We start from the raw sequence: 23732 nt of genomic DNA on the forward strand, positions 1-23732 counted from the left end.
TTGCTGTGCCCAACCACGGAGGAAGTACTCACCAGAGGAAAGCGTGGCAGAATTAAGATGGCATTAGAAAACCTCTGGTTAAACATGACAGATGTATTTGCATCCACTTCCTCTCAAAACCCTTAAATGAGCAGTAAGGGGTAAGAGCTGGAGACACACCCACAAGGACAGACAGAACCATGGTGGAAACAACAGCAGACAAAAGGCATCTCCCTAATTTTGGAAGTGAGTGGCAGTGACGTGACTCCCCCAGGCGGGCGGAGAAAGCTGACATCCAAGCGCCCGCAGAGAGGCAGACACGCACGCCAGTGACCTGACCGCGCGGCCGCTCTGGAAAGATTCAGGCGTGAGAGGGACCGGGGACCTCTGTAGATGGGGTGAGGAGCGGAGCTGAAGGGGCAGGTTGCCTGAAAATCTGTATAAAGACCAGTTAGATGCCCACAAATCCCAGTGACAACCTCAGTCTCATTCTAATATAAGACAAGAAGTTTACTCTGAAGACACTGAACTAAAACCAAGGAAATTAAGAGAAAGTCAAAATACTAAAGATCCCTCCCATCCACCTGCACTCAGAATTCTGGCAGCAAAGAGAACATTCTGGGGCCCCCACAGGTGGTCGTTCCCCACCCGATCACCCTGCGGTGAAGTCCACTATTCCTAAAGCAGATACACAGACCTCCAAGCGTCATTTCACTGTTCAGGGCATGGGTGGCCAAGGGTCCCCAGGCATCTGAGGCCTCTCACTCAGAAGGCCAAGAGCAACACAGATGGAGGAAGAGGGGAGCTAGACCAGCGGATACAACGCAGGGAGCAGTGCGTAACGAAAAACCATAGTTCGTGTACTCGGAGAGGAGGGATGAGGTGTTGCTTTTGCAAAACAAGAGCAATGTTTTTAAAAGGAACGTATAGAGAACTAGGCGAGCTCTCAAAAATGGAAAGCGTGACAGCCAACGTGAAAGGTGCAGCGTCAGGCTTGGAAGATGGAGTTGAAAACATTCACCCGGCCATTGGTTACTTGTCATTTATGCGACAGATACTATTGGCGTGGCTCCTTTGTCCTAGGCATTGTTCTAGGTGGTGGGGATTTATCAGTGAGAAAAGGAGACGGAGAACCGTAGGCCGGCAGAGCTTAAATTCCCGTGGGGGGAGAGCATAAACAATGCAATAATGTGTGAGCCCCACGGCCTGTTGGAAGCTGGTACCTGCTGGAGGCAAGAGAAAAAATAGAGCATGGTAAGGAGAATGGAGAACCAGGAGGGGAGGGGAGCGACAAGTTTAAGTGGGGTGGTCAGGCCGGTCTCATCGGGAAGGGGACAGCTGAGCCAAGACTCAAGAGGGCGGAGAAGTTCGCCATGTGGTGTCTGCGGGAAGAGCATTCCGGAAGGACGGAGCACCAGGCCCTGAGACAGGAGGGCGCCCAGCCCGCGCAGGGTGCAGCTGGGGCCCAGTGTGGCGGCCGTGAAGGGAGAGAGCAGTCCCGGGTCGCATGGGCTCGGAGGCCGGGGGAGGCACTGGGACTGTCACTCTGAGGGAAACGAGAGCCGGGGCAGAGTTTTAAGCAGAGAAGTGACATGATCTGACTTTGGTCTTAAAGCGATCACGTCAGTGCTGTGTTGAGAATCGACTCTGGGGGGTAAAAGTATAGCAGCGAGAAAGTGGGTCCAAAACTCAGTGGCAAGGACGCGCGCTTTCTCTGTGCCTCAGTTCCCCCTGAGCCGGCCTGTTTGCCTCCGCCCTCTCTCCCCCCTAAGAAGTGACTCTCTCGCCCTCTCCCATGTCCTGCCCTGTGCCCTTCAGCTGCTCACCTCCCCCACCAGGTCCCGTCGCACCTCTTCCAGCTCCCACCCTCTTACGTCGTATCCTGCAGCACAGAACGTGCGGTCGGTTCCGCTTCCAGTGTGACTGTTGCCTGATGAGGGGGCCCCTTTGGCTCCCCCGTTTTTTGCTGACTCTCGCGAGGCACATGCAAACAAATGCTAAGCATTTCCTTATTGAATGTAACATTTAATTTTCTGGTTTTTGACACCCCATCAGGCAGAGTCCTCTGCTGAGGTAAGCTTTGTATGAGTCCTGGAAAACCCAGCAGCTTGAGCTGCTTTAAACAAGAGGGAAATGGAAAAACCTGTCTTATACCTTAATTTCCAACCTGCAGACCCTCGGTGGGAAAATCAACAACAACCTTCCCCCACACACAGAGTTTTTTATGGAAGCATATCTGTTTATGCCAAATATGCTTAGGTTTCAAGGGAAGATCCTTGAGTCGGTTTTTGCATAGAATCATTCTCCACTGGGTGGTTTCTCAGTGCTACCCTTTCTCTGATATTAAAAAATAAAGCCTAAGGGACTTCAGATAAAGTTGACGATAAAGCTGCAGGTTCACACCCGGGCCAGGTGGCTCAGTTGGTTGGAGCGTCGCCCTGGACACCAAAAGCTTGCAGGTTTGATTCCGGTCAGGGCACATACCTAGGTTGCCAGTTCAATCCCCGATTGGGGCTCATGTGGGAGGCAGCTGCTCGATGTTTCTCTCTCACATGGATGTTCTCTCCCTCTCCCCCCCTCTCCTTTCTCTCTCTCTCAGAATCACTTTAAAAAACATATCCTCTGTGAGGTTAAAAAAACAACACTGCTGGTTCACAAAATTCCTTTCCCCTGAATTAGCTGAAATTAACCAAAATGTAAAAAGAACAACATGCCGTCAACCCTGAGACCAGAAAGAGATCTCAACTCTATACCATACACCTGGAGAAGTGTCATCCAGAAAAGAAAAACTGGACCAAATTGAAAGAAGGTGCTAAAAAATTAATGTGTCCTTGAAAGAGAAGACTGGAACCCGGAGAAGCACAAGGAGGGAATTCAGAAGCCGCGCTGCTTCTCAGGGCTCCGACTTGACGCAGAAAAGCGCGCATCCCGGAGGCGGGCCCGGGAGAACCCGCGCTTCCGTCAAGAGGACGCCTGCCCTTAGGCAAGAAGAGTCGGGACATTTTACCGTCTTCCTCGCCTCTCATACGTCAGTACGTGGGCAAGGAATGTGGTCCTGTGTTTACAGATAAGAAAACTAAGGCACGGGGCGGGAGAGGGTCAGGAGCTTGGCCAGGTTCATGCAGCCGGTACGAGTGGGGTCGGGATTTGAACTCAGGCAGTCGTGAGTCCAGAGCCTGTTCTCATCTACTCTGCTCTTCGAACCCCAGGACACAGACTTCGTTTTAGGCAATTGCTTTGAACTCTCAGATTAAAGAGAAGAGAAGTGTATTGGCTGTGCACCCTTCCTTGGAAGCTCCTGGAGGGAGGAAAACCAAGAAAAAAAAGAAAAACTTAAGCACAGGAATCAGGGATCCAACACGGAGGAGTTGTTTTTAAAGTCCCGGGCTTGGGCCAGTGCAGTGGGCCTGAAGAGCGTAGGCTACACAGAAGGTCCAAGAAAAAGATTCCGTCGATGGGCTGGAAAATGGATGGGTCTGTTAGAGCAGCTGGCAAAAACTGACAGTAGGTGTATAGAAAATAAAGCAGATGTTTACAATGAAACAGTTGTTGCCCGGCCGGGCGTGGCTCAGCGGTTGAGCATCGACCTGGGATCCAGGCGATCGGGGTTCGATTCCCGGTCAGGGCACATGCCCGGGTTGCGGGCTCGATCGGTGACTCTCTCATCATTGGTGTTTCTGTCTCTCTCTCTCTCTCTCCCTCTTCTGTTCTCTCTCTGAAATCAGTAAAGATATATTTTTAAAAAATAATAATTAAAAAAATAAAATGAAACAGTTGTTGACTGTAAGTGAAAACAGCGTTGCCCGACATGGTAATGAGAAGGGTAGTCATGCTCCTTAGCACAGTGGTGAGTCAAATTAATATGTAATATGAAATATAATATATATACTGTGTAAATTACTTACGTAATATATCATATAGTTAATATAATGTAAGCACTGTTGACTTGAAAATTGTAAATGTAATTATTATTGGGATGATAAAGGAGAGGTTAGAGGGATAGCGAGAGAGCTAAATCACCAACCTCTGTAATTTGGATGGTGTCTAAAAGGATCAGCCAAGAAATTACAGTATGTGGGTTACTGGTAAATACCAGGAGAAGCAGTTAAAATGGTTTGTGTGGAATGGGACTGCGAGGTGGGGAGGTGTGGGGTGAGGCGGGCAAGGGGAAGAGCTACTGTCTTTTTTTTTATAACATTTCTGTACTGATTTTTTCAACGAGACAAAAACCTAAGTAAACCGAGAACACAGATGAAAATGTAAAGGTTGTCAAAAAAAGAAACACAGCCTACGCCTTAAAAAGCACTTACTTATAAAATGGTTTTTTTCCCAAATTGCTACAGCACCTAACCAAAAACATTTTAATAAAAAGCTCCATAAAACCCTTCTTGAAAATTAAAGATTGGTTTTCTATGTAGACGTAGCCCCAGGGAGTCTTAATTTCCTTCCTCTTAAAAGAAAGGCAACAAACAGTATGAAACTTTTAAAAATGTGTTTTCTTTAAGAAATTCAATCACAGACTTCCACCCTGTAATTGTATTCTTTGGGTTTTTCAAGACACAAAAGAAGGGACCTTTATTTTAGCACTTGGGTGGAGGCGTAACAAAGCCATCTGTAGGGTGGATTCAGCAACGGAGCAGAGGGGCCGTTTCACTAAAAAGGGGTTTCTGCACCGAGGCCACGTGCGGCGACCGTTGATTTCGTTTCCATTGTCCCGCGGCCTGTATATCCCGTTCAGTGTGGACGCTAGGTTCCCGCCACAGAGCCCTCCTAGTCTTGTTTCCCTCCCGTATGGTGGGTTTTCTGGCCCCACGGGTTCCTCTTGGGGGTCCCCTCCTCACAGGCAGGTGCAAACAGGCCCGCTGTGCAGAGGGCCGAGACGGACGCCACCGCAGACGCGTGGAGCCAGGCTAGGAGCCGCACGAAGGCGCCCGAGGTGCCTGAATAAATGGGGCGTCGCTTGAGTCTTTCTGACACAAACTGGGGGGCACAGTCGGAGATTTTAAGAAACCTGAAGGAGTCTGGAGAACCCCTACGGTGGGCTTTGGACTCGAGGTTGCACGTCTGGGTCGCAGGAGGCCAGAGACGGAGGGAAGGGTTACCATCAGCCTGAGAGTTGGGACGGTCGCTGAAGAAGCAGCAGTAAGTACCTGGAACGCGACGCGTGCGAGGAGCCTGTTATCACAGGAAGCAGTGAGGGCCTTCGGGGTGTCGGAGACGGTGGCAGGAGGGAGGAGAAAGGCCTTTGTTCTGGAAATACTGCGGAGGAAAGAGGTTGCTGGCAGAGAGCATATATAGGGGAAGAGCCAGCGGTGAAGATCACACCAGAGTGTCTTTAATGGAGAGACTGAGAAATATGGGAACCTGGACAGAGGATCCTGAAAAATATATATAAGTATCTCCGACTTCCCCTGGACAGAGGATCCTGGAAAATATATATAAGTATCTCCGCCTTCCCCATGCTTGACTAACGCTGGCATTGCGCCCTGGCCGGGCAGCTCAGTTAGAGCGTTGTCCCGATACTCCAAGGTTTCAGGTTCGGTCTCCAGTCAGGGCACACAAAAAAACAACCAGTGAATGCATAAATAAACGTACAATAAATCGACATTTCTCTCTCTCTCTCTAAAAATTAATAATTCTTTTAATAAAATTTTTTTTTTTAATCAACCAACAATGCTTAAATAGGTAGAACAGCAAATCGATGTTTCTCTCTTTCTCTAAAAATAAAAGAGCTGGCATTGAGACGTTTATATATTGTCCGGTTGGTTTCTGAGCACTGAACAGATTTTACAAAGGTTCATCTGGTACCGGTCATCTGTTTTACCCTTTCCCCAGGAATACACCTAAATCCTTGCGTGTTTACACAGCGCGGGGAGAGGGGCTGCCCAGGCTGTGTATAAATCCGTTTGCAAATCCAATGGGACAGTATGCTGGTGGCCAGTGTACAGAATCTATGTAAAGCCGGGTTTTGTAAGAGATCTACAGATGCTGGTGGCTTTTGGTTCTGACACATCTCGTTTCCTTTCAACATTCTTAAAATATATCTCCAAAGATATCTGTAGCTTGGCTTTCTTCTTTTCGGGACTGTAGAGTTAAGACGGCTCTCTTCGCACTCAGCACGCACGCCCCTGCGGCCGGCCAGGGGTAGCCGCTGGAACGAGGGCCCCGGCTCCCCACCGCCACCTGTTGGTGGCAGGCAGAAGTGACATGCCGTGGCTCCGGCTGATCTGGGTGGCACCTGCCGGGTCTCCAGTTGAGTTTATAAGCACAGGAACCTCTGTGATTTCAAAGTTACCTACTACTCGGCCGGCCAGCAACGTCGTCTTTTTCTTTCCCCTGTCGTGAAGGTGTGGCGGGGCACCCTGGCCCGCATGCGGTACAAGAGGACCAAGGCGGCCCTGACCATTATCAGATACTACAGGCACTACAAAGTGAAGTCATACATCCGGGAGGTGGCCCGTCGTTTCCACGGCATCAAGACCATGAGAGACTACGGGAAGCACGTGAAGTGGCCAACCCCTCCGAAAGTGCTCCGCCGTTTCGAGGAGGCCCTCCAGGCAATTTTTAACAGGTAAGAACTTGTTCGTAGGTGCTGCGTCCGTTTACGGCAGCGCATACACGTAATGCATAATATAAAAGCACAATTCTTAGGCCAGGACGCTGGCTCAGCTCTACTTGCTGTTAGAACATTTTCTTTTACCACATTTCTCCAGGTTTGTAGGTTTTGCTTTCAGAGGGCTGCCCATTTATTTTTCCTGTAGCCATGGACAGCAGTCTGCCACCGCCCCTGGAGCAAGCCATATTTAACATGTTATTGGCATGCAGACTCTAGTAGCAAAAAATAGCTATTATAATCACCGCACGTGACTCAAACTAGAATTTCTGTCCATCCTTTCAGCGCAGTGGTTGTCTATCCTGCTGTGCCTTAAATTTGCAAGGAGTTTAGAATACATGCTGCTGCCCAAGTCCCACTTCCAGAAAGTCCTGTTTAATGGAGTTGGAGAGTGGGGCCCAAGCAGAGGTCCTTTTTAGAGTTTCCCAGGTGATTTTTAAAATGCAAGGGAAACATGGATCAAGAGATCACAGTTCAATTCCCGATCAGGCCACATGCCTGGGTTGCGGGCTCGATCCCCAGTAGGGGGCGAGCAGGAGGCAGCCGATCCATGTTCCTCTCATTGATGTTTCTATCTCTCTTTCCCTCTCCCTTTCTCTCTCTCTGAAATCAATAAAAACATATTTTTAAAAGAAATGCATAGGAGAAAACAACTGTTTTAGAGCACACTGTTTTTTAAAATAAATAAGGGCCCCTGTAAATTGGTATTTTTCCATCCAATCTTCATCTTTTTTGTAAACTGCCCTGAATCCGAGTATTTAGTTATTTATAGCTTCTGGTTCCTCATTGCTTGAGCTTATTTGTTGCCAGTGTGCACCAGACATACTTAATTGTGTCTTAGATGCAGCTATCTAGTCACATAAACTAAGCTAATGGTCCTCAACTGCGGTCGTTTGGTGTTACAGTGTTCCATATAGAACACTATAAAATCATTGAGATACTGAATGTAAATTGGTAGCAGATATCAGAAGACAAAGAAAATGCATGGGGCCCAGCCGGGCGTGGCTCAGCGTTTGAGTGTCAACCTAGGATCCAGGCGACTGGGGTTCGATTCCCGGTCAGGGCACATGCCCAGGTTGTGGGCTCGATCAATGATTCATCATTGATGTTTGTATCTCTCTCTCTCCCTCTCCTTTCCTCTCTCTGAAATCAATACAGATATTTTTTTTTTTTTAAATGCATGGGAAGAAAACTCTTTAATACATATCTCCTTTGCTTTAAAAAAAAAAAAAGTGATTGCTCATAAAAAAAAAATCAAACAGTACAGAATTATTGAAAGCAAAAGTACCTAAATCCTCAGGCATAAAACTATAAATGTTAGTTCTGAGTCTTGGTAGCCTTTTTAATACACATATAAGTGGTGTGTTTTTTCATGAATTGTATTCTTTGCAACCTGCTTTTTTTTAAGTTGATTTTTAAAGAGAGGATGGGAGAGGGAGAGAGAGAGATAGAAACATCAATGATGAGAGAGCCATTGATCGGCTGCCTCCTGCACGCCCCCTACTGGGGATCGAGCCCATAACCCAGGCATGTGCCATGACCGGGAATCGAACAGTGATCTCTTGGGCAACCTGTATTTTTTACTTAATCTAAAAAGAAATTAAGTGATACATGAATACATGCTCATATTTTTAAAAAGTGGAATGATATGAAAATATATAGGATATAAAGTTGAAATTCTCCACACCTCCTCTTATCTCTCCCCATTTTATTTCTGCCCCTGAAATAACCACTCATTCACAATTAGTTTGTATCCTTCTAAATCTTTGTCCATACATTTACAAACACACACACATAAGAGATAGCATGGTCTAGTGGTTGGGAACACAAGCCCTGGAGCCGGGGCTCATATTCTAGCCCTGCACTGACTGGCTGTGTAACTTGGCCAAATTAATTAACCTCTCTGTGCCTCAGCTTCCTTATCTGTAAAAGGGCTATAATAATAGTGCCTGCTCATCGAGTTGTTGAAAGGACTATGAGTAAATACGTATATAAAGCATTTCAGATCGTGCCTGACACACAGTGAGCACTTTGGAAACGTTTGCTCGTACTGTGAGTGCGTATGTAGACAGCCGTGTGTCACTGGGGCTTTTTCCCCTCTCTTTTACACACAAGCAAGATTATATGTATGGTGACATGACTTGACTTGGAAATACGTCTTGAAGACCCGTCCATGACAATCAATAAAGATCTGTGTAATATTTTTAATGAATATTAAAAATATTCATATTCATTAAAGAATGACTGGTTTTGATGATGTTGCATTGTGGCCTGTACAGTCTTCTTTAGATTTTGAGATTTTATGTATGGCTTAGAATTGGTTGATTTTTGTAAAACTTAGTTTATTCACTCAGGAAATATATACACAACACCTGCTGGGCCACAGGCACTGACCTAGGTCCCAGGTATATGGTGACAAACAGCCAAGATGCAAAAGACAGCCCCAGCCATCTTAAGGCTTACGGTCAGTGAGCATTTTGAAAATAAGGCGTCTGCTCGACTTGTGGGCCGTTTTCTCTCCCTTTCTCTCCCTCCCTCTCCCTCCCTCTCTGAATGAATCTTGCTAGTTGTGTTAATCGAGTCCAAAGGCAAACTTTTTCTGTAAAGAGCCAGATAGTGTCCATTTTGGATGCATTGAACCATTTTTAGGGTATCACGCAAGCAGTTTGCTTTAATTCTGCCTCACGGAAGCTTCTTGCTCTCGCGTTTCTGAAGCCGAATCCGTGTTGTTTATTTCCTTATAGATGGAGAGCCTCTCAGCTCATCAAGAGCATACCCGCCTCAGACCTGCCCCAGGTCAGGGCAAAGGTCGCAGCCATGGAAATGCTGAAGGGTCAAAGGGCTGACCTTGGGCTCCAGCGGGCCTGGGAGGGCAACTACCTTGCTTCGGTAAGTCCAGGTGGCATCGCTCCTGCTCCCCTAACAAAAACAGGGAAGAATTTGACTCCCAGAATTTATAGAAAGACTGACACCTGCAGAAACTGAATTTCTCTGAGCGATCCTGAACTGAAAGATTTGACCGCTGTCAGGTGTACAATATTTGATGTCTCCCCCTCCTTACAGCGGGTGCTCTGTCTTCTCTCTGATGCATTGGGCGCCCTCTGTAACCCGGCTTCGACCGTTTAAACCTTCCCTTGCCTAATTCAGCAACTGTGTGAAACTACCGCCTCGACATCCGTTATCCCTAAAGCTGAATTCCAGCCTCTGTCCCATCCCTTATTTTAAAATTTTCGTAGGCCCCTCGGCGATAAAACAGCCGTTCGGTGGGTTACCGTCCGGGACGGGTGGGGAAACTTCCCGAGCAGGGCCGCGTGCTGAGTGCCCCGCATCGTCTTCTGCCACGCTGCTTTCTCTTTCAGAAGCCAGACACGCCTCAGACCTCGGGCACTTTTGTCCCCGTGGCGAACGAACTGAAGCGGAAGGACAAATACATGAATGTCCTCTTCTCCTGTCACGTCCGTAAGGTAAGGCGATGTTGAAGCTGACCTCCTCTGGCTCGCGCGAAACTCGCTTGGACGTGGCCTCGGGAAAGCGTGGCCAGCTGCGTCCGCGGGGAGCTGTGCCCGCCCGTGGGCACGTGCTGAGGAAGGGCTGCCCCGTGGCACGTGCTGAGGAAGCGCTGCGGTGACTGCACTTCTAAGAGTCAGGCTATCACGCCTTCTTAAGGGGAGTGGGTATTTTGAGTAACCATTCCTTTTTAAAACAGCAGAGGGGGGACCTCCCCGAGGTCAAGGACTTGCATTTTACTGCGGGTGTCTCTTTCACGGCACGTACTGGTCTGCCTTGTATTTTTAGTGGTCACTGAGTACTTTTTATACATGTTTGTTACTGTTTTAAGTAGGCGGAGAGGGAGGAAGAACGTAGTTTGGAAAAGAGAGGAAGACATAGTGAGATTTGGAAGGGGACGAGGTTACGGGCCGTGAGTATGTTGGCTCCTCTGAAGTAGGATGTGCCTGGACCATTGTTGACCTGGAGAGGACGGCAGCCGGGCGAGTGGAACAGGCGAGGCTGGAAAGTGGAAGGCGGGGGACATCGTCGGTTTTTTAAAACCTTGAAACGCTTATTTAGGAAAGGAGAGAGAGAGGGGAAATTGAAATAATTATAAAAGAACATTTTGTAAAGTTATGCAAATAAATTATGCAAATAAATTTTAAAATGTTAACTAAATGGATGAATTTAAGAAAAATGTAGCCTAGATTAACCCCAGAAGAGATTTTGATATAAATACACTAATATCCAAAGGAGGAATTAAGAAAATACCAAAGAGCTACCTCACAACAAAGGATCATCAGGTCGAGGTGATTTTAGAAGTCTTTTGTTTCAAAGTTTCAAAAAAATACATAATTACAGTGTTCTTCAGATCAAAGTAATGAAATATTATTTTTCAACTATAAATCTGGCGAACTTTAAAATGTTGATAACAACTAGTGTTTGCAAGAGTTTAGGGAAACACTATGGGTAGGTCATAAAACAAGTCTCAGTACATTTAAAAGGATTGAAATCATACAGAGTATGTTCTCTGACTGTAATGGAGTGAAATTAGGAACCAACAACAGAAAGCAATTTAGGGTGTGCACAAATAGGAGGAAATTAAATGACATACTCCTGAATAACCAATGATCAGAAAAGAAATCAGAGGAAAATCAGAACATTTGGAGAAGACGACACAACATACCAAAGCTTAGGGGAGGCAGCCAAAGCCGTCTTAGAAGGACATGTAATTGCCTAGAATAGAAACGATGAAAGATCTCATATCAATAACCTAATCTTCTACCTGAAAACACTGGTTAAAAAAAGCAAACTAACCGAAAGCCAGCAAAAGAAGGAAATGTAACTGTTAGAGCAGAAATCAATAAAATAGAGAATATAAAAATACAGAATGTGAAAAAAAACACCAAACCAAAAGTTGGTTTAAAGATCAAAAAAACTGATAAATCTTTAGTTGGACTGACCAAATACTATAATAGAAGACTTCATGAGTAATAGACTTTATTCATGTAGCTCAAAAAACCATAACTGTTACTGTTCAGACATTCCAAGGAAGACATCACATTGTTATTACTTTAGGGACTTAACCTGAAATATACACGTCTACCTGCATGGGATAGGGGGCAATGAGTTGTATCCTGTAGGGGTTCCTTTTTTTTTTTTTTTTTTACAGCTTCACTGAGATATAATCCATACAGGATACTATTCACCGTTTTAATAAGTCACACAATTCAATAGCTATTAGTATAGTCGCAGACTTGAGTCTCCGTTGCCACAATCAATTTTGAACATTTTTATTACCCCAAAAAGAAATCCCACACTCCTTAGCTGTTGTTCCTCCAAACCTCTCACCTCCCCCTGCCCTCCATAACCACTAATCTACAGTCTGTTTCTATAGATTTGCTTATGTCGGGCATTTTATAGAAATGGAACCATGCAATAGGTGGTCCTTTGTGACTGGCTTATTTTACTTAACATGTTTTCAGGGTTCATCCATGTTATAGCATGTGTCAAGACTTCACTTTTTTATTGCCAGTCGATATTCCGTTATATGGATAGATCCCATTTTATTTATCCACTCATCGGTTGGTGGACATCTGGGTGGTTTCTATGTTTTTAGCTATTATGATTAATGCTGCTGTGAACATTCAGGCAGGAGTTTTTGTGGGATTATGTTTTCAACCCCCATGGATAGCCATGCCCAGGAGTGAAATTTCAGGGTTGTACGGTAATTCTATGTTCATCTAGCTGAGGAACTGCCAGGCTGTTTTCCAAAGTGACTGCATCGTTTTATATTCCCACCAGTGGTGGTGAGAGCTCCAGTGTCTCTGCATCCTGGCCAGTGCTTGTTAGTAACTGCCTTTTTTATTATTGTCATCCCAACGGGCATGAAGTGGTGTCTCGTTGCGGTTCCGATTGACATCTCCCTGGTGGCTAATGGTATCGAGCGTGTTTGGCTATTTGTATATCCTCTGTGGAGAAACGTGTGTTCAGATTCTTAACCCATTTTTAATTGGTTTTTTTTTACCTTTTATTACTGAGTTATATATTCAAGATACAATATCTATTTTATTCTTTATATGTTTTAAATACAAGCCCCTTATCTGATATAGGACTTGTAAACATTTTGTCCCATTCTGTGGGGGTTATCTTTTCATTTTCTTTATAGTGTCTGGGTTCCACATTTTCGGTCTTTCCATTATTTTGTGTTTTTCTCGTTTTCCCCATTAAGTTGTAACATCGCGGAATTTAAATCATAAAGCTCCACACGTCTGGAAGCCACTACCCCTTTCGCATCTCTGCTGCGTCCAGGAGAGGGGCCACCGGGGGCACGCCTATGAAATAAAGACTGCGTCTCCACGACCACCGCCCCTGCCCGGGATGATTTCCCGGCCGAGCCTTCGACTTCATTCAGGAGATGATACAGTTGTTGGTTTGTTTTCTTACAGGTCAATCGGTTTAGTAAGGTGGAAGACCGAGCAATTTTTGTCACTGATCGCCACCTGTATAAGATGGATCCCACGAAGCAGTACAAAGTGATGAAGACCATCCCTCTGTACAACGTAAGTGTCCCCTGCTTCTGTCCGGGCCAGGGAGTGGTAACCTGGTGTTCGCGAACCGCTTGTGGCGGGTAGTCCGACCACGAAAACCTCTGTAGGAAGCCCATGAATCCGTGAAGTTTCATGCCCATCTTATGTTTTATGCACATGTACAATTTTCTCTCAGGAGGATCCAAAGCTTCCAATAGGTTATACTGCGAAAGCATCTTCTTTTTAATATGTTTTTATTGATTTCAGAGAGAGGGAGAGGGAGAGAGACAGACAGAAACATCAAAGATGAGAGAGTCACGGATCGGCTGCCTCCTGCCCGCCCCCCGCTGGGGATCGAGCCCGCAACCCGGGCAAGTGCTCCGACGGGGAATCGAACCGCGACCTCCTGGATCCTAGGTCAATGCTTGAGCGCTGAGCCACACCGGCCGGGCACGAAAGCATTTTTTTAAAGCATAAAGACTCTGCATTCTGTGCGATCTTCCTCCATTCCTCATTCCACTCGCTGCTGCCATGTTGTGATACATAATCTCTTATTTATTTTCAGGAGGCTTGTTTTTATATGGAGATGGAATCAGGTAGAGACAGTAAAGAATTACTTTCTGAAAACATTACCTCTCTTGTAAATGCAAAATGTATGCGGCTCCCAGAAGTTCTTTTGTCCAATATATTTTACCTCTGATCTAAACCCACTCAGCGGTTCACAGTATCCACGGTGTTTTCAAATTCTGGAACCAATTCCTTATTTGAAATAAGAAATTTGGTCGGTGTCTCCTTGAATTTCAGTATGGGATTTTTTATTTTTATTTTTATTTTTTTCCCCCTGCTGGATGGGGTCTGCTCTACAAGTGACTGTTTATCCTGATTCTTCAGGAAGATCCTGCTGGACTCCTGATCTCATGTGTGGGGTGATTTTTTTTCTGCATGTTCTTAAAGAGGGAGGGCTGTGCGGGCCCAGTCATAGGCTACATGAGGGATGTTCTTCAAGATGACTTTACATCCTTTTGGCCTCTGCAAAGGGGAGTAGGAAACAATGTTGTGTAGCTTTATTTTGTTAAGTCAGGAGTCTTATGGGTGGCGAGGTACAAAGAAGGCAAATCATTGCTGGCTTCTGCTAAACGATTCAGAACATCACTGCGGGCTTACTGCCCAGGTTGAGGTTGGTTCTCATGATGCATCCGCCCGCCTCACACACACGCGCACGCACACACACGCACACACACGCACACACCTTTCTCCCTTTCAGGGGAAGGCTAATGGATTGCAGCGAGTAAGAAATGCTATTATTCTAAGACATTCTCGATTGTATCTCTTCTGAGCAAAGACTCGGAGTCTTATGTATCCATCACAGTTCAAGCCTAATGGCCCTGCCGTCTTAACGCGCCAAGTGAAGGAAGTTATGGGGGGAGGGGGGGATCAAATCGCGTCAAAGTCTAATGAAGTGTGGAACCCAACACACATAAATTGCGGTTCGCATGGGATTTATTTCTCCTTATGTCCTGTTAAGTGGAGATCAGTCAGGCACAGGATGGAAATTCAATAAACAGTTGAACAACTCTTCGAGCTGAAGTCACCGTCCCAAACGGCCTTCCCTTTTGTGTGCTGGGCTGGTGTCCGCAGGATGGACCCGCGGGGTCGCAGCTGCTGCCAGCGCTCTGCCCACGTCCCCTGCACCTCCTTACTTCTGCACGCACCAGCCTCCCTTCCAGCTGCCAACATCCTTGTCTAAAAGCTCTGCTTCCAGAACCCACTTTGCCCCCCCACACACACACACAGAACTGGAAATGCCGCCCCCCCTTCACCCCAGGAACCCGATGGCGGGAGAAATACTCCCAACACCCTCACGCTTTGCCAAGGTAATTCCGAGGTGTGTTTCACACTGTTCCCCAGAGCTCCCTGCAGGAGTCGGGAGGGCGCGCAGTCGGCCCGCAGTGGAAGCCGCTCAACGATGGGCCCTGCCGGCTGCCTTGTCCCCACTCCCTCGCCAGTGCCCCTGCACCTCCCGGATCAACTCTGAATGCTCATCAGCCTTGGTCTCAGGGCGTGTGCTTCTGGGGGGAGCTCACGCCGGAGCAGTGGCCAGGAGGGAGCAAGTTGAAGGGGATGGGGACTTCCACGGATGGGTAAAAATGCTCTAAGTCTGAAGCACATGCGGCAGACCGCTGCTAAGTCTAGGTAATAGGAACGTGCGTACGTGTTATTTTATTCTTAACGCTTTTCGTAGGTATGATCGAAATATTTTGAAATTAAACACAAAGTTTAAAACAAGGAACCTTTGAAAGATAATGCTGATCCCAGCGATGGAGCAGCTGGGAGGGGGAGAATGGTTTCCGTTTTTTAACCCTGTTGAGTTTTAGGTGTCGGTGAAGCTTCCAAGTATCTGTTCCGTGGATAGTTGGAGATCAGTATCAGGGAGGGGAAGAACTGAGCATGTAGGATAAAAGTTTAGGGGTGTTTCTGTGTATAACCTGAAGCTGAAGTTATGAGTCCAGAGGGAGAAACAAGGCCGATCATTGGAGAACATCCATCCGTCACATGGTGGGGAAAAGAGAGTGGCAGACGGGAGTGGAATAGAAGGAAATTCTTCTCCGTGGTCCATCCGTTTTCTCAGCTCTCTGTTAACGTGCTGCGCAAGCTCTGATTTTCCTTCGGTTCCATCAGGTTATGGATTATTCTAGGAGAGATTAAGAACCAGGAGAACACCATGTTTCAGAATCAGATTGGAAAGTTTTCAGAAATAAGTGTAATCGATAAGCGCGTGCAGCTAAGCGCCCCACGCTCCTCTCCTCTCGCGCTCCGCCTTCCGTTTCCCCGTCTGCGTTGGCTCCCGGGGACAGGCTGGGACCGCGCACGGGCTCAGGGAACGCTCTGCTGTGTTTTCCGTCAGGACACCCGGGGAAGCAAGGGGGAGGAGTGTGACGGAAATCCAGGACACGCCACCGTGCAGGCTTTAGGGCAGCGCGGGGACCGTGGGACCCTGCAGCCCCTCCGCAGCCTGAACACTTAGTCTAAGTTTCTGCCATTCTCTCAGTCTCCCTACCTCTCTGCAGAGTGTGTCTTTTTACTGTCAGTTACTTTTTTGCGGTATGGGCCAGCACTAGGCTCAGGCCTAAATCAACCAACCGGTCAAACCATTAGGGTTTCGTCCTACACCAACATATTGGATACAATGTCTCAGATGAGGCCTCACCATAGCAACCGGCTCTGCATGCTCCAGATTGGTATTTTAGTTCCTTGTCAAGCACTTGCAAATCTAGGCACAGCCTTTCCTGACTATATATATATATATATATATATATATATATATATAGCACATGGATAATTATTACAATTCATTTTGGGTGTAATTGATTTCTTCCCTCTGCAGTTTTTCACTGTTATCCTTTGTCTCAAGTCACGTTTGGACCTTGGTCACAAACCATGCTGCGTATTGGGGTGGATCATTAGGTTTTCCCGGTGGGAAAGAATCAGTGGGAGAGAAGTATTTGCACATTTGTCAGGCATCCTTGAGTCCTTGGCGTCTTCCCACATACCCGTATTCCAGTTTCCAGAATCCCAGTCTTTGTCAAACAGGACTTAAATTGTGCCATAGAGACAGTAATTTAATGGTACATGTATATGCGTGCATGTGTGCACAAGTATGTGTGTGTGTGTGTGTGTATGCGCGTGCGCGTGTTGTATAGGGAGAAAAGTCCATAAACTTTAAGTTTACTTATTGCTTATGAGACAGTCTTTGTTTCATATATTGTTTTAATGTATATAATACGTAAAGCTGTTATCCTACAGTCAACATTCTACTGCACTGGCATTATCCCCCAATTTTTTTTTTAATATAAGAATTCATCAGATCATTATCTATTGTATATTGTTCTGGCCAGTTTCTGTTAACTTAAAAGCAAAACACATTGCAGAACTAAAAAAAATTTAAAGAGAACTAAAATTAAAATAATTTCTAAGCCTAAGGAGACTTAGTAATCTCCTTCCTCTTTTCTACCATTGGCCCAGTATCCGCTCTCATCATAATTCTAACAGGTCAAAGCAATATTATTAGTACCACATGTCAATAAACAAAATACTTCCGATTCTAGTTCTCTTTGAAAATGAGTTGCCGGAACTAGAACTTAATATATATTGGCTGTTGTAATCATTTTTTAGTGACAGTATCTCATTGGAATATTGATTTTCAAACTTTTTTCAGGAGGCTTGGGGTAATTTATTTATTTTTTAAAGCCTAATCCCTTAGTTTTTTGTTTTTTTAAATATATCTTTATTGATTTCAAAGAGAGGAAAGGAGAGGGAGAGAGAGATAGAAACATCAATGATGAGAGAGTCATTGATCGGCTGCCCCCTGAGCCTGCAGCCTGGGCATGTGCCCTGACCGGGAATCGAACCACGATCTCCTGGATCCTAGGTCGACGCTCAACCGCTGAGCCACGCCCGGCCGGGCGGCTTGGGGCAATTTAAATAAAACTGAGACCCTTGGAATATTTTGTTGACGTGTGGCACGCCTCTACCACCGATATTTGTTCACGTCAGAGCAAATATTTTCACTTCTTTATTGAAGTATGCCTCACATGCAGAAAAGGGCACAGATCTTCAGGGTACAGTTTAATGAATTATCACAAAGTGAATTCACTGGTGTAACCATCACCCAAGTCAACATACAGGCCATTGCTAGGACTCCCAGGAGCCCCTTGTGTTCCCTCCCAGCTACTATACTACCTCTTCCTTCGTTTTCAGAGGCATCATCCTGCTCATGTTGAACTTCAAGTATATGAAATCAAACACTCTGTATTCCTTTTTGTTTCTTTCAACATTACGTTTATGAGATGTATCCATGCTATTTCATATAACTCCAGTTTGCCTATTTTTATTGCTGTGTAGTATTTCCTTGTGAAAAAACACCACCATTCATGTTGATGACTATTTGAGATTCTTTTAGCTTTGTGTGGATCCATTTTTGTGGGACAAAGACCCAGGAGTGAACTAGCTGTTCATCACCAGTAGATAATTCCAGCTTTCAAAGGTAATTAGGTTTACACCCCTAACAACGTATGAAAGTTACAGTTTCTCCATTTCCTCTCAAGTACTAGGTACTGATGGCAGTCTTTTAAATTTTAGCTATTCTGAGCCCTGGCCGGTGTGGCGCAGTTGGCTGGAGTGTCAGTGAACCTGTACACCAGAAGTGTTACTGGTCAGGGCGCATACCCAGGTTTTGGGCTCAGTCCCATCAGAGCGTGTGTGGGAAGCAACCAGTCGATGTTTCTTTCTCTCACTCCCTCTCCCCCTTCCTCTCTCTCGAAAATCAATAAAAAACATATCCTCAGGTGAGAATAAAAAATTTTTTTTTAAATTTTACCTATTCTGGTAGGTATATGGCAGTTACACATTATAAAGTTTTCCCCCCAGCTTTGTTGACATATAATTGACGTATAACGTTGTTTAAGTTGTAGGTACACAATGTGTTGATTTGGTTTGTATTTTACTAAATGATCGCCACTATAGCATTAGGTCGCGCCTCCATCACATCACATAATTACCATTTCTTTTTTGTGGTAAGAACATTTCAGATCTACTCACTTAGCTACGTTCAAGTATATAGTACAGTATTATTAGCTATAATCACCATGCTCTACACTAGACCCCCAGAACTTATTTATCTTCTAACCGGACATGCGTACCCTTTGGCCAACGTCTCCCCATTTTCCCCACAGTGCACACAATGACACCCAACCAACTGAGCCACGCTGGCCAAGGCAATACATCATCTCTTTTCCATCACTGAATAATATCCTATTGTGTGGGTATACCATAGTCTGTCCATTTGCCTATTGAAGGACATCGCGGTTGCTTCCAGGGTTAGGCAATTATGAATAAAGCTGCTAGAAACATTCACGTGCAGGCTTTTGTATGGACGCAAGTTTGCAGATCATTTGGGTAAATGCCTATGAGCAAAATGTGGTAACACTAAGTGTGGCTTTGTAAGAACTGCCAGATTGTCTTCCAAAGTGGCTGTGCTGTTTTGCATTCCTACCAGCAACTACCGAGTTCCTGCTGCTCCACATGCTACTCAGTCCTGGTTTCTCAGTTTTTAAAATGTTAGCCATTCTGACAGGTGTGTAGTGGGATCGTGTGTTTTCCTATTCAGCGCACCTTGGGGCCTCCGCCGGTCTTTACAAGTCTTAGCTCTCCACTCTCAGCGATTGGTTTGTGCTCGGGAGATAAAGGCTGGTCTTCGTGTGAGCGCAAGCAAAACATAGCTAAAAGATAAACTTGGCACCTTTTTTTTCCCTTCCGTTAGCAAGATTTTTCTATCAGTTTATCATTCAACAACAATCCCAGCCGCTCTTCACAGGAGAGAGAAAAATAGGAAATCGTGACAGGTTTTTGAGGGTATTTACAGTGAATATTGTTCTCGCAAGTGGCGTGGTCCAAAAATGGTCAACGACAACCTGAGAAAGAGACATTCAAGTTACAGGTGTCGCCTTCATCAGCCGCAGAGAGACTTTCTATGTGCAAATCGCCGAGTTAAGTCGAGGGTGTCCGCGAGCCGGAATCTGTGTTGTTGTCAAGTTAGCATCATCCCCCTCGAGTCACTCGCTACACTATGTACGTAAATTGTGATATCAAATGAAAGCATGAATTCCAATACAGTTGTCAAGAAACGTTACAGTTTTTACCTTTAGGGGGTCGTGGGGTCAGAATTGGGATGTTCTGCAGAGCTGGGAGGGGGGCTGGGCTCGGCTGGATGGCTTTGGTGATAAAGGCAAGAAGTCACCCCCACAGTTAGTAATACTGTATCCAGAACTGGGGCCACGGCCTCTCTGACCCTGAGAATCACCCTCGAGGTCGCTGTAAACTGGCGGGAAAGATCGCACCCCGCTGCTGACGCTCGCTGCTTGAATCAGGGCACCTCTGCCGTCCTATCGATCGATCGCGGGGGGCACGCGGGCTCACCCCAGCTGGTGGGGCGCCCGGGGAGCGGTTGCCAAGGTGGAGTTTAATTTGCGTAAACATAAAAGCTGTTCCCTGGTTTCGAGCGGAACCGCAGACGCTGAGGCGGTTCACCCGACCTCAGCTGGCGCTCCCCTTACCCTTTGGTCGGAGAGCTGCGCCCACATGGGCCGGTTCAGAGGATGTTTGAATCTGCCCGTTAACGCTGCTCGATATGGCCCCTTTTTATCACTGTGGGCTTGATGGCGGAGGTAGCAGCCAATTAATTACACAAATACGCCCTTCAGCTCTGCGGAGAAGACCGCGAGCCGGGGAGAGAGAAAAGGGACAATTATCTGAACCGACGTGACTGTGCCGCAGCAGCGAATGGATTGCGATCATGCCGGGCTTCCCGCTTTATTGCTCCGTCTGATGCCACTTGCTGGAAAGCTAGCGTTTCATCTGGAAGATGGATTGCCCTTGTAGCGTGTCCGGGGCCGAGCCCTGCGAAACCCACGGGCCGCCAGCCCACTCCCCATCGCGGGTCCTAAAGCCCCGGCCCTGCTGGCAGCGTCCCAGGAGGAGGCGTTTCCATGGCAATCGGCTGGCAGCAGTCAGCTGGTGCCCGCCGGCCTTCGCCCCCTCCTGCCTCCAGCCTTTAAACTGCATTTATGAGTCCTCCTTAGTGGAAAGGAGATAATCCCTTAATGTCAGATGCTGAGTGGCACTCGGCTTTACTTATTGGCTTTCTGAAGTGATAAATCTACCTTCCTAATTAATTCTCAGCAGGTCCCGGAAGCTGTGTTATTTTGAACACCTTGTGTAAACGCATATATTTTTGCCTGTTACAACAAAGAGGGCTGCTTACCAGTGTTCAATATTTGGGAACCCCTGTTCTTGGAGAAAAAGCGATGTCCCTATAAAGAATTTTTAAAGATACAGATGTTAAGGTTTCAGTTTAATTTTTTAGGAATCTCTTCTTGCTCTGAGGGCTTTGGCAATGAGACCATCTTTCCACTCTCCTTACAATTTTTTTTTTACTTAGTCAGTGATTTTGTTCCTGGATTTGAGCAATCTGTGTGGGTTTAAATATTTCTAAGGATGTCACATGTTAACCATGTTCTCTCGGTTTGTTTGTTTTTCAGTAAGAGAGAAAGAAGTGAGCATTTCAGAGCTAACCTACTGATTGTTTTCCTGACACAGGCACAGAAGTAGCTGCCTTTGGTCACACCGGTTAGGGACCACAGCTTACGTTAAACAGCACTAAGCAACCTGATTTATAATGTCAAAAGTCAGGGCTTTCCGGCAGGAGGTGGAGTTCATTTTCATCAGTATGATACTTGGAAATTCAATTACACATGTAAAAGATGTACTAAACTAGTGTCTGAAAGAAACGATTGTTAGAGCCAATTTATGGCCCCTTTAAAAAGCTATCTTGTGAAAGAGACACAAAGCCTTTTAACAACTGAAGTATAAGGAATTTAGTGCGGCACCACCGTATTTATCCAGAGGTCAGAGTCCCAGGAACGAGATCCTTTGTAAACAAAGTCCTAAACGGAGGCATGGACATGGAAAGACCTCTGCATGTGCAGAAATAGATGTGGCTAAGCCGAGGCAGAGCCCTCTTTTATGCAGTAAACATTTTTGAGCACCTACTGCGTGCTGTGCATTTACCTGGCACGAGCGATGGAATAGGACGTACATCCCTCAGTCTCTGCCCGCAGGCCTCGCAGCACAGGCCTGGGGGGGCCATGTGGCTGCACATTACCTTTCTCCCAAGAGGAAACTGTCGCTCAGAAAGATAGAGTATCCGCCCGAGGTTACGAAGCTCCCAGGGAATGGAGCCCTTGGAGTCGCACTCCTGACGGTGACCTCCTACCACTGCCTCCCTTTTATAACAAGTAGCACATACAACTAAAATCCTACCTTAAGAGGAAGAAAATAACAGGACTAACATTCGCCGCGTGCCCAATGCCAGGCATTAGGCGACTTGAACATACTATAGCTCCATCTTTATAAGAATTTTGGGCAGGAAGTTAAATATTTCATCAGTGAAGAAACCCGTTCTCAGGGAAGCTGGCCTCTAGTGCAGGATTTCAGAGCAGATTTTTTGGACACCGGAACCCAAGGGAGCCATAAGACTAGTTGTCTTCTGGCTCAGTTGCCTACCATATGCTCTTTTTCTCTCTCCCCACTCTCTTTGTTTATTTACATAAGTCTTTCTTACCATAATAATTGCTTCCTAAAACATTTCATCTTAACCTTTTGAGAATAAGTGGCTCGTAGGCCCTGGGGATCCTGCAGGAAATCGCATAATCAGGGCTAGCTTCTGTCCTGGCCGTGTTCCGCACGTCAAAGGCTCTCCAGGATGGCCCATTGGGGTACAAAAAAGGGAAAGAAAGCCCGTGCTTCATTTCTGTTGGAGAAAAAGAAAAAACCAGCACCTTTGAAGACAGCGGCCACACTGTACTTCTATTTGCACAGCTGTTTCTCTCTTAATTGCAGTCCCTTCGTGTCCAGGAAGAAACATGTAGGAAAAGGTACTATAGTGTCAGAAAAACAGGCCAGAAAAAAATGTGCTGCTTGCCCTGCTACCCTGATTCTTTGGGGATTTGGATTTGATTTGATTTAGTTTCCACGTTTAAAGCCCAAGTCAAAAATGTTAAGTAGCTTCTAACTCAGGGGTCCTTCAACTTTGGCTACACAGGCCACACCCCAGATGAGTGAAATCAAATCCCTGCAGGTAGGCCCAAGCATTAGCGTGTTTTAAAAGCTCCCCAGGCAAGTCTGCTGTGCAGCCAGGGAAGGAAACCACTGATCTCACTTTTCTGTTCCCCAAATGTATTCACTTTCGTTGTTCTAGCTCTTTCTCTTGGAATCATTTTTTGAAAGTCAGACTTGCCCCCGAATTTGTTTCTGCCATTAGATTTTTGCTCACCTCCGTGAGTGTGCACACATGTGTGAGAGAGGAGGGCTCTGTGTGTGTGTGTTCTAGAAAGCTTTGTGACCTTGTGATCTGTATCAAAAATTAAATCTTTAGGGTACTATGATTTCATGTTTGAGGACTGTCTTACCTGAAGATTTTCGCTAAGCAAGCATAGTGTAAGGTAATGAAATCACCTTACCTTTATGACTTTCTTCCCTGTAGTGGGCATCTGTGTACAGTCTCACTTGACCCTCCCCACGTAAGTGGGAGGCGGCCTACGCTGGTCCTGAATAAATGAGTTTGCTTCTTTGTTATCGGCTGAGGCCCAGAGAAAACTTTCTTTACACAGAATTATGATTATGAAGTTCCAGGGCACTACAGGGAGAGTCTGATTTTCTAATATACGAGACATAAAAAAGATTTCATCTTATGGGAATTATATCTAAATAGAGACATGACACCTTTACCGTGTGCCAGGGATGGGGAGACGTCAGCGGGGAAGGTTAGGTCGACAAGTTCGGGATGCTCTCTCCTGCCTTTGCTCAGTAACAGCTTTGGCTTGGCCACGGGACAGTGATCTCGCTCCTTGGGAAGCCCCTCCGGTGTCTGCCCTTGCTCCCCGGGTTCTCCGTCCCTCACCATTCCACACAGCCTGTTGAGTTGTAAAAATACCTCATGCTGCCTTTAAAGACTGTTCCACCACGAATGATAAAGAAAAAAAGAATTCCCATCCCGGTGGAGTCTG

The 23732-nt window shown here is 46.1% G+C and overlaps 1 protein-coding gene across 1 annotated transcript in view; it reads left to right on the forward strand.

Annotated features, from left to right (window-relative positions):
- Nucleotides 1–23732, forward strand: part of MYO1D (myosin ID) — a gene marked incomplete at its 5' end in the record, with an annotated part of 245060 nt that overhangs the window by 132602 nt on the left and 88726 nt on the right. Inside the window, 4 exons of the mRNA XM_081115977.1 lie at nucleotides 6327–6550; nucleotides 9337–9481; nucleotides 9952–10056; nucleotides 13030–13143. Of these exons, the coding sequence (XP_080972103.1) occupies nucleotides 6327–6550; nucleotides 9337–9481; nucleotides 9952–10056; nucleotides 13030–13143 (588 nt within the window). The remainder of the gene's footprint in view (nucleotides 1–6326; nucleotides 6551–9336; nucleotides 9482–9951; nucleotides 10057–13029; nucleotides 13144–23732) is intronic.

The sequence above is a fragment of the Miniopterus schreibersii genome (assembly GCF_964146895.1).
Source record: "Miniopterus schreibersii genome assembly, chromosome: 16".
Classification (NCBI taxonomy): domain Eukaryota; kingdom Metazoa; phylum Chordata; class Mammalia; order Chiroptera; family Miniopteridae; genus Miniopterus; species Miniopterus schreibersii.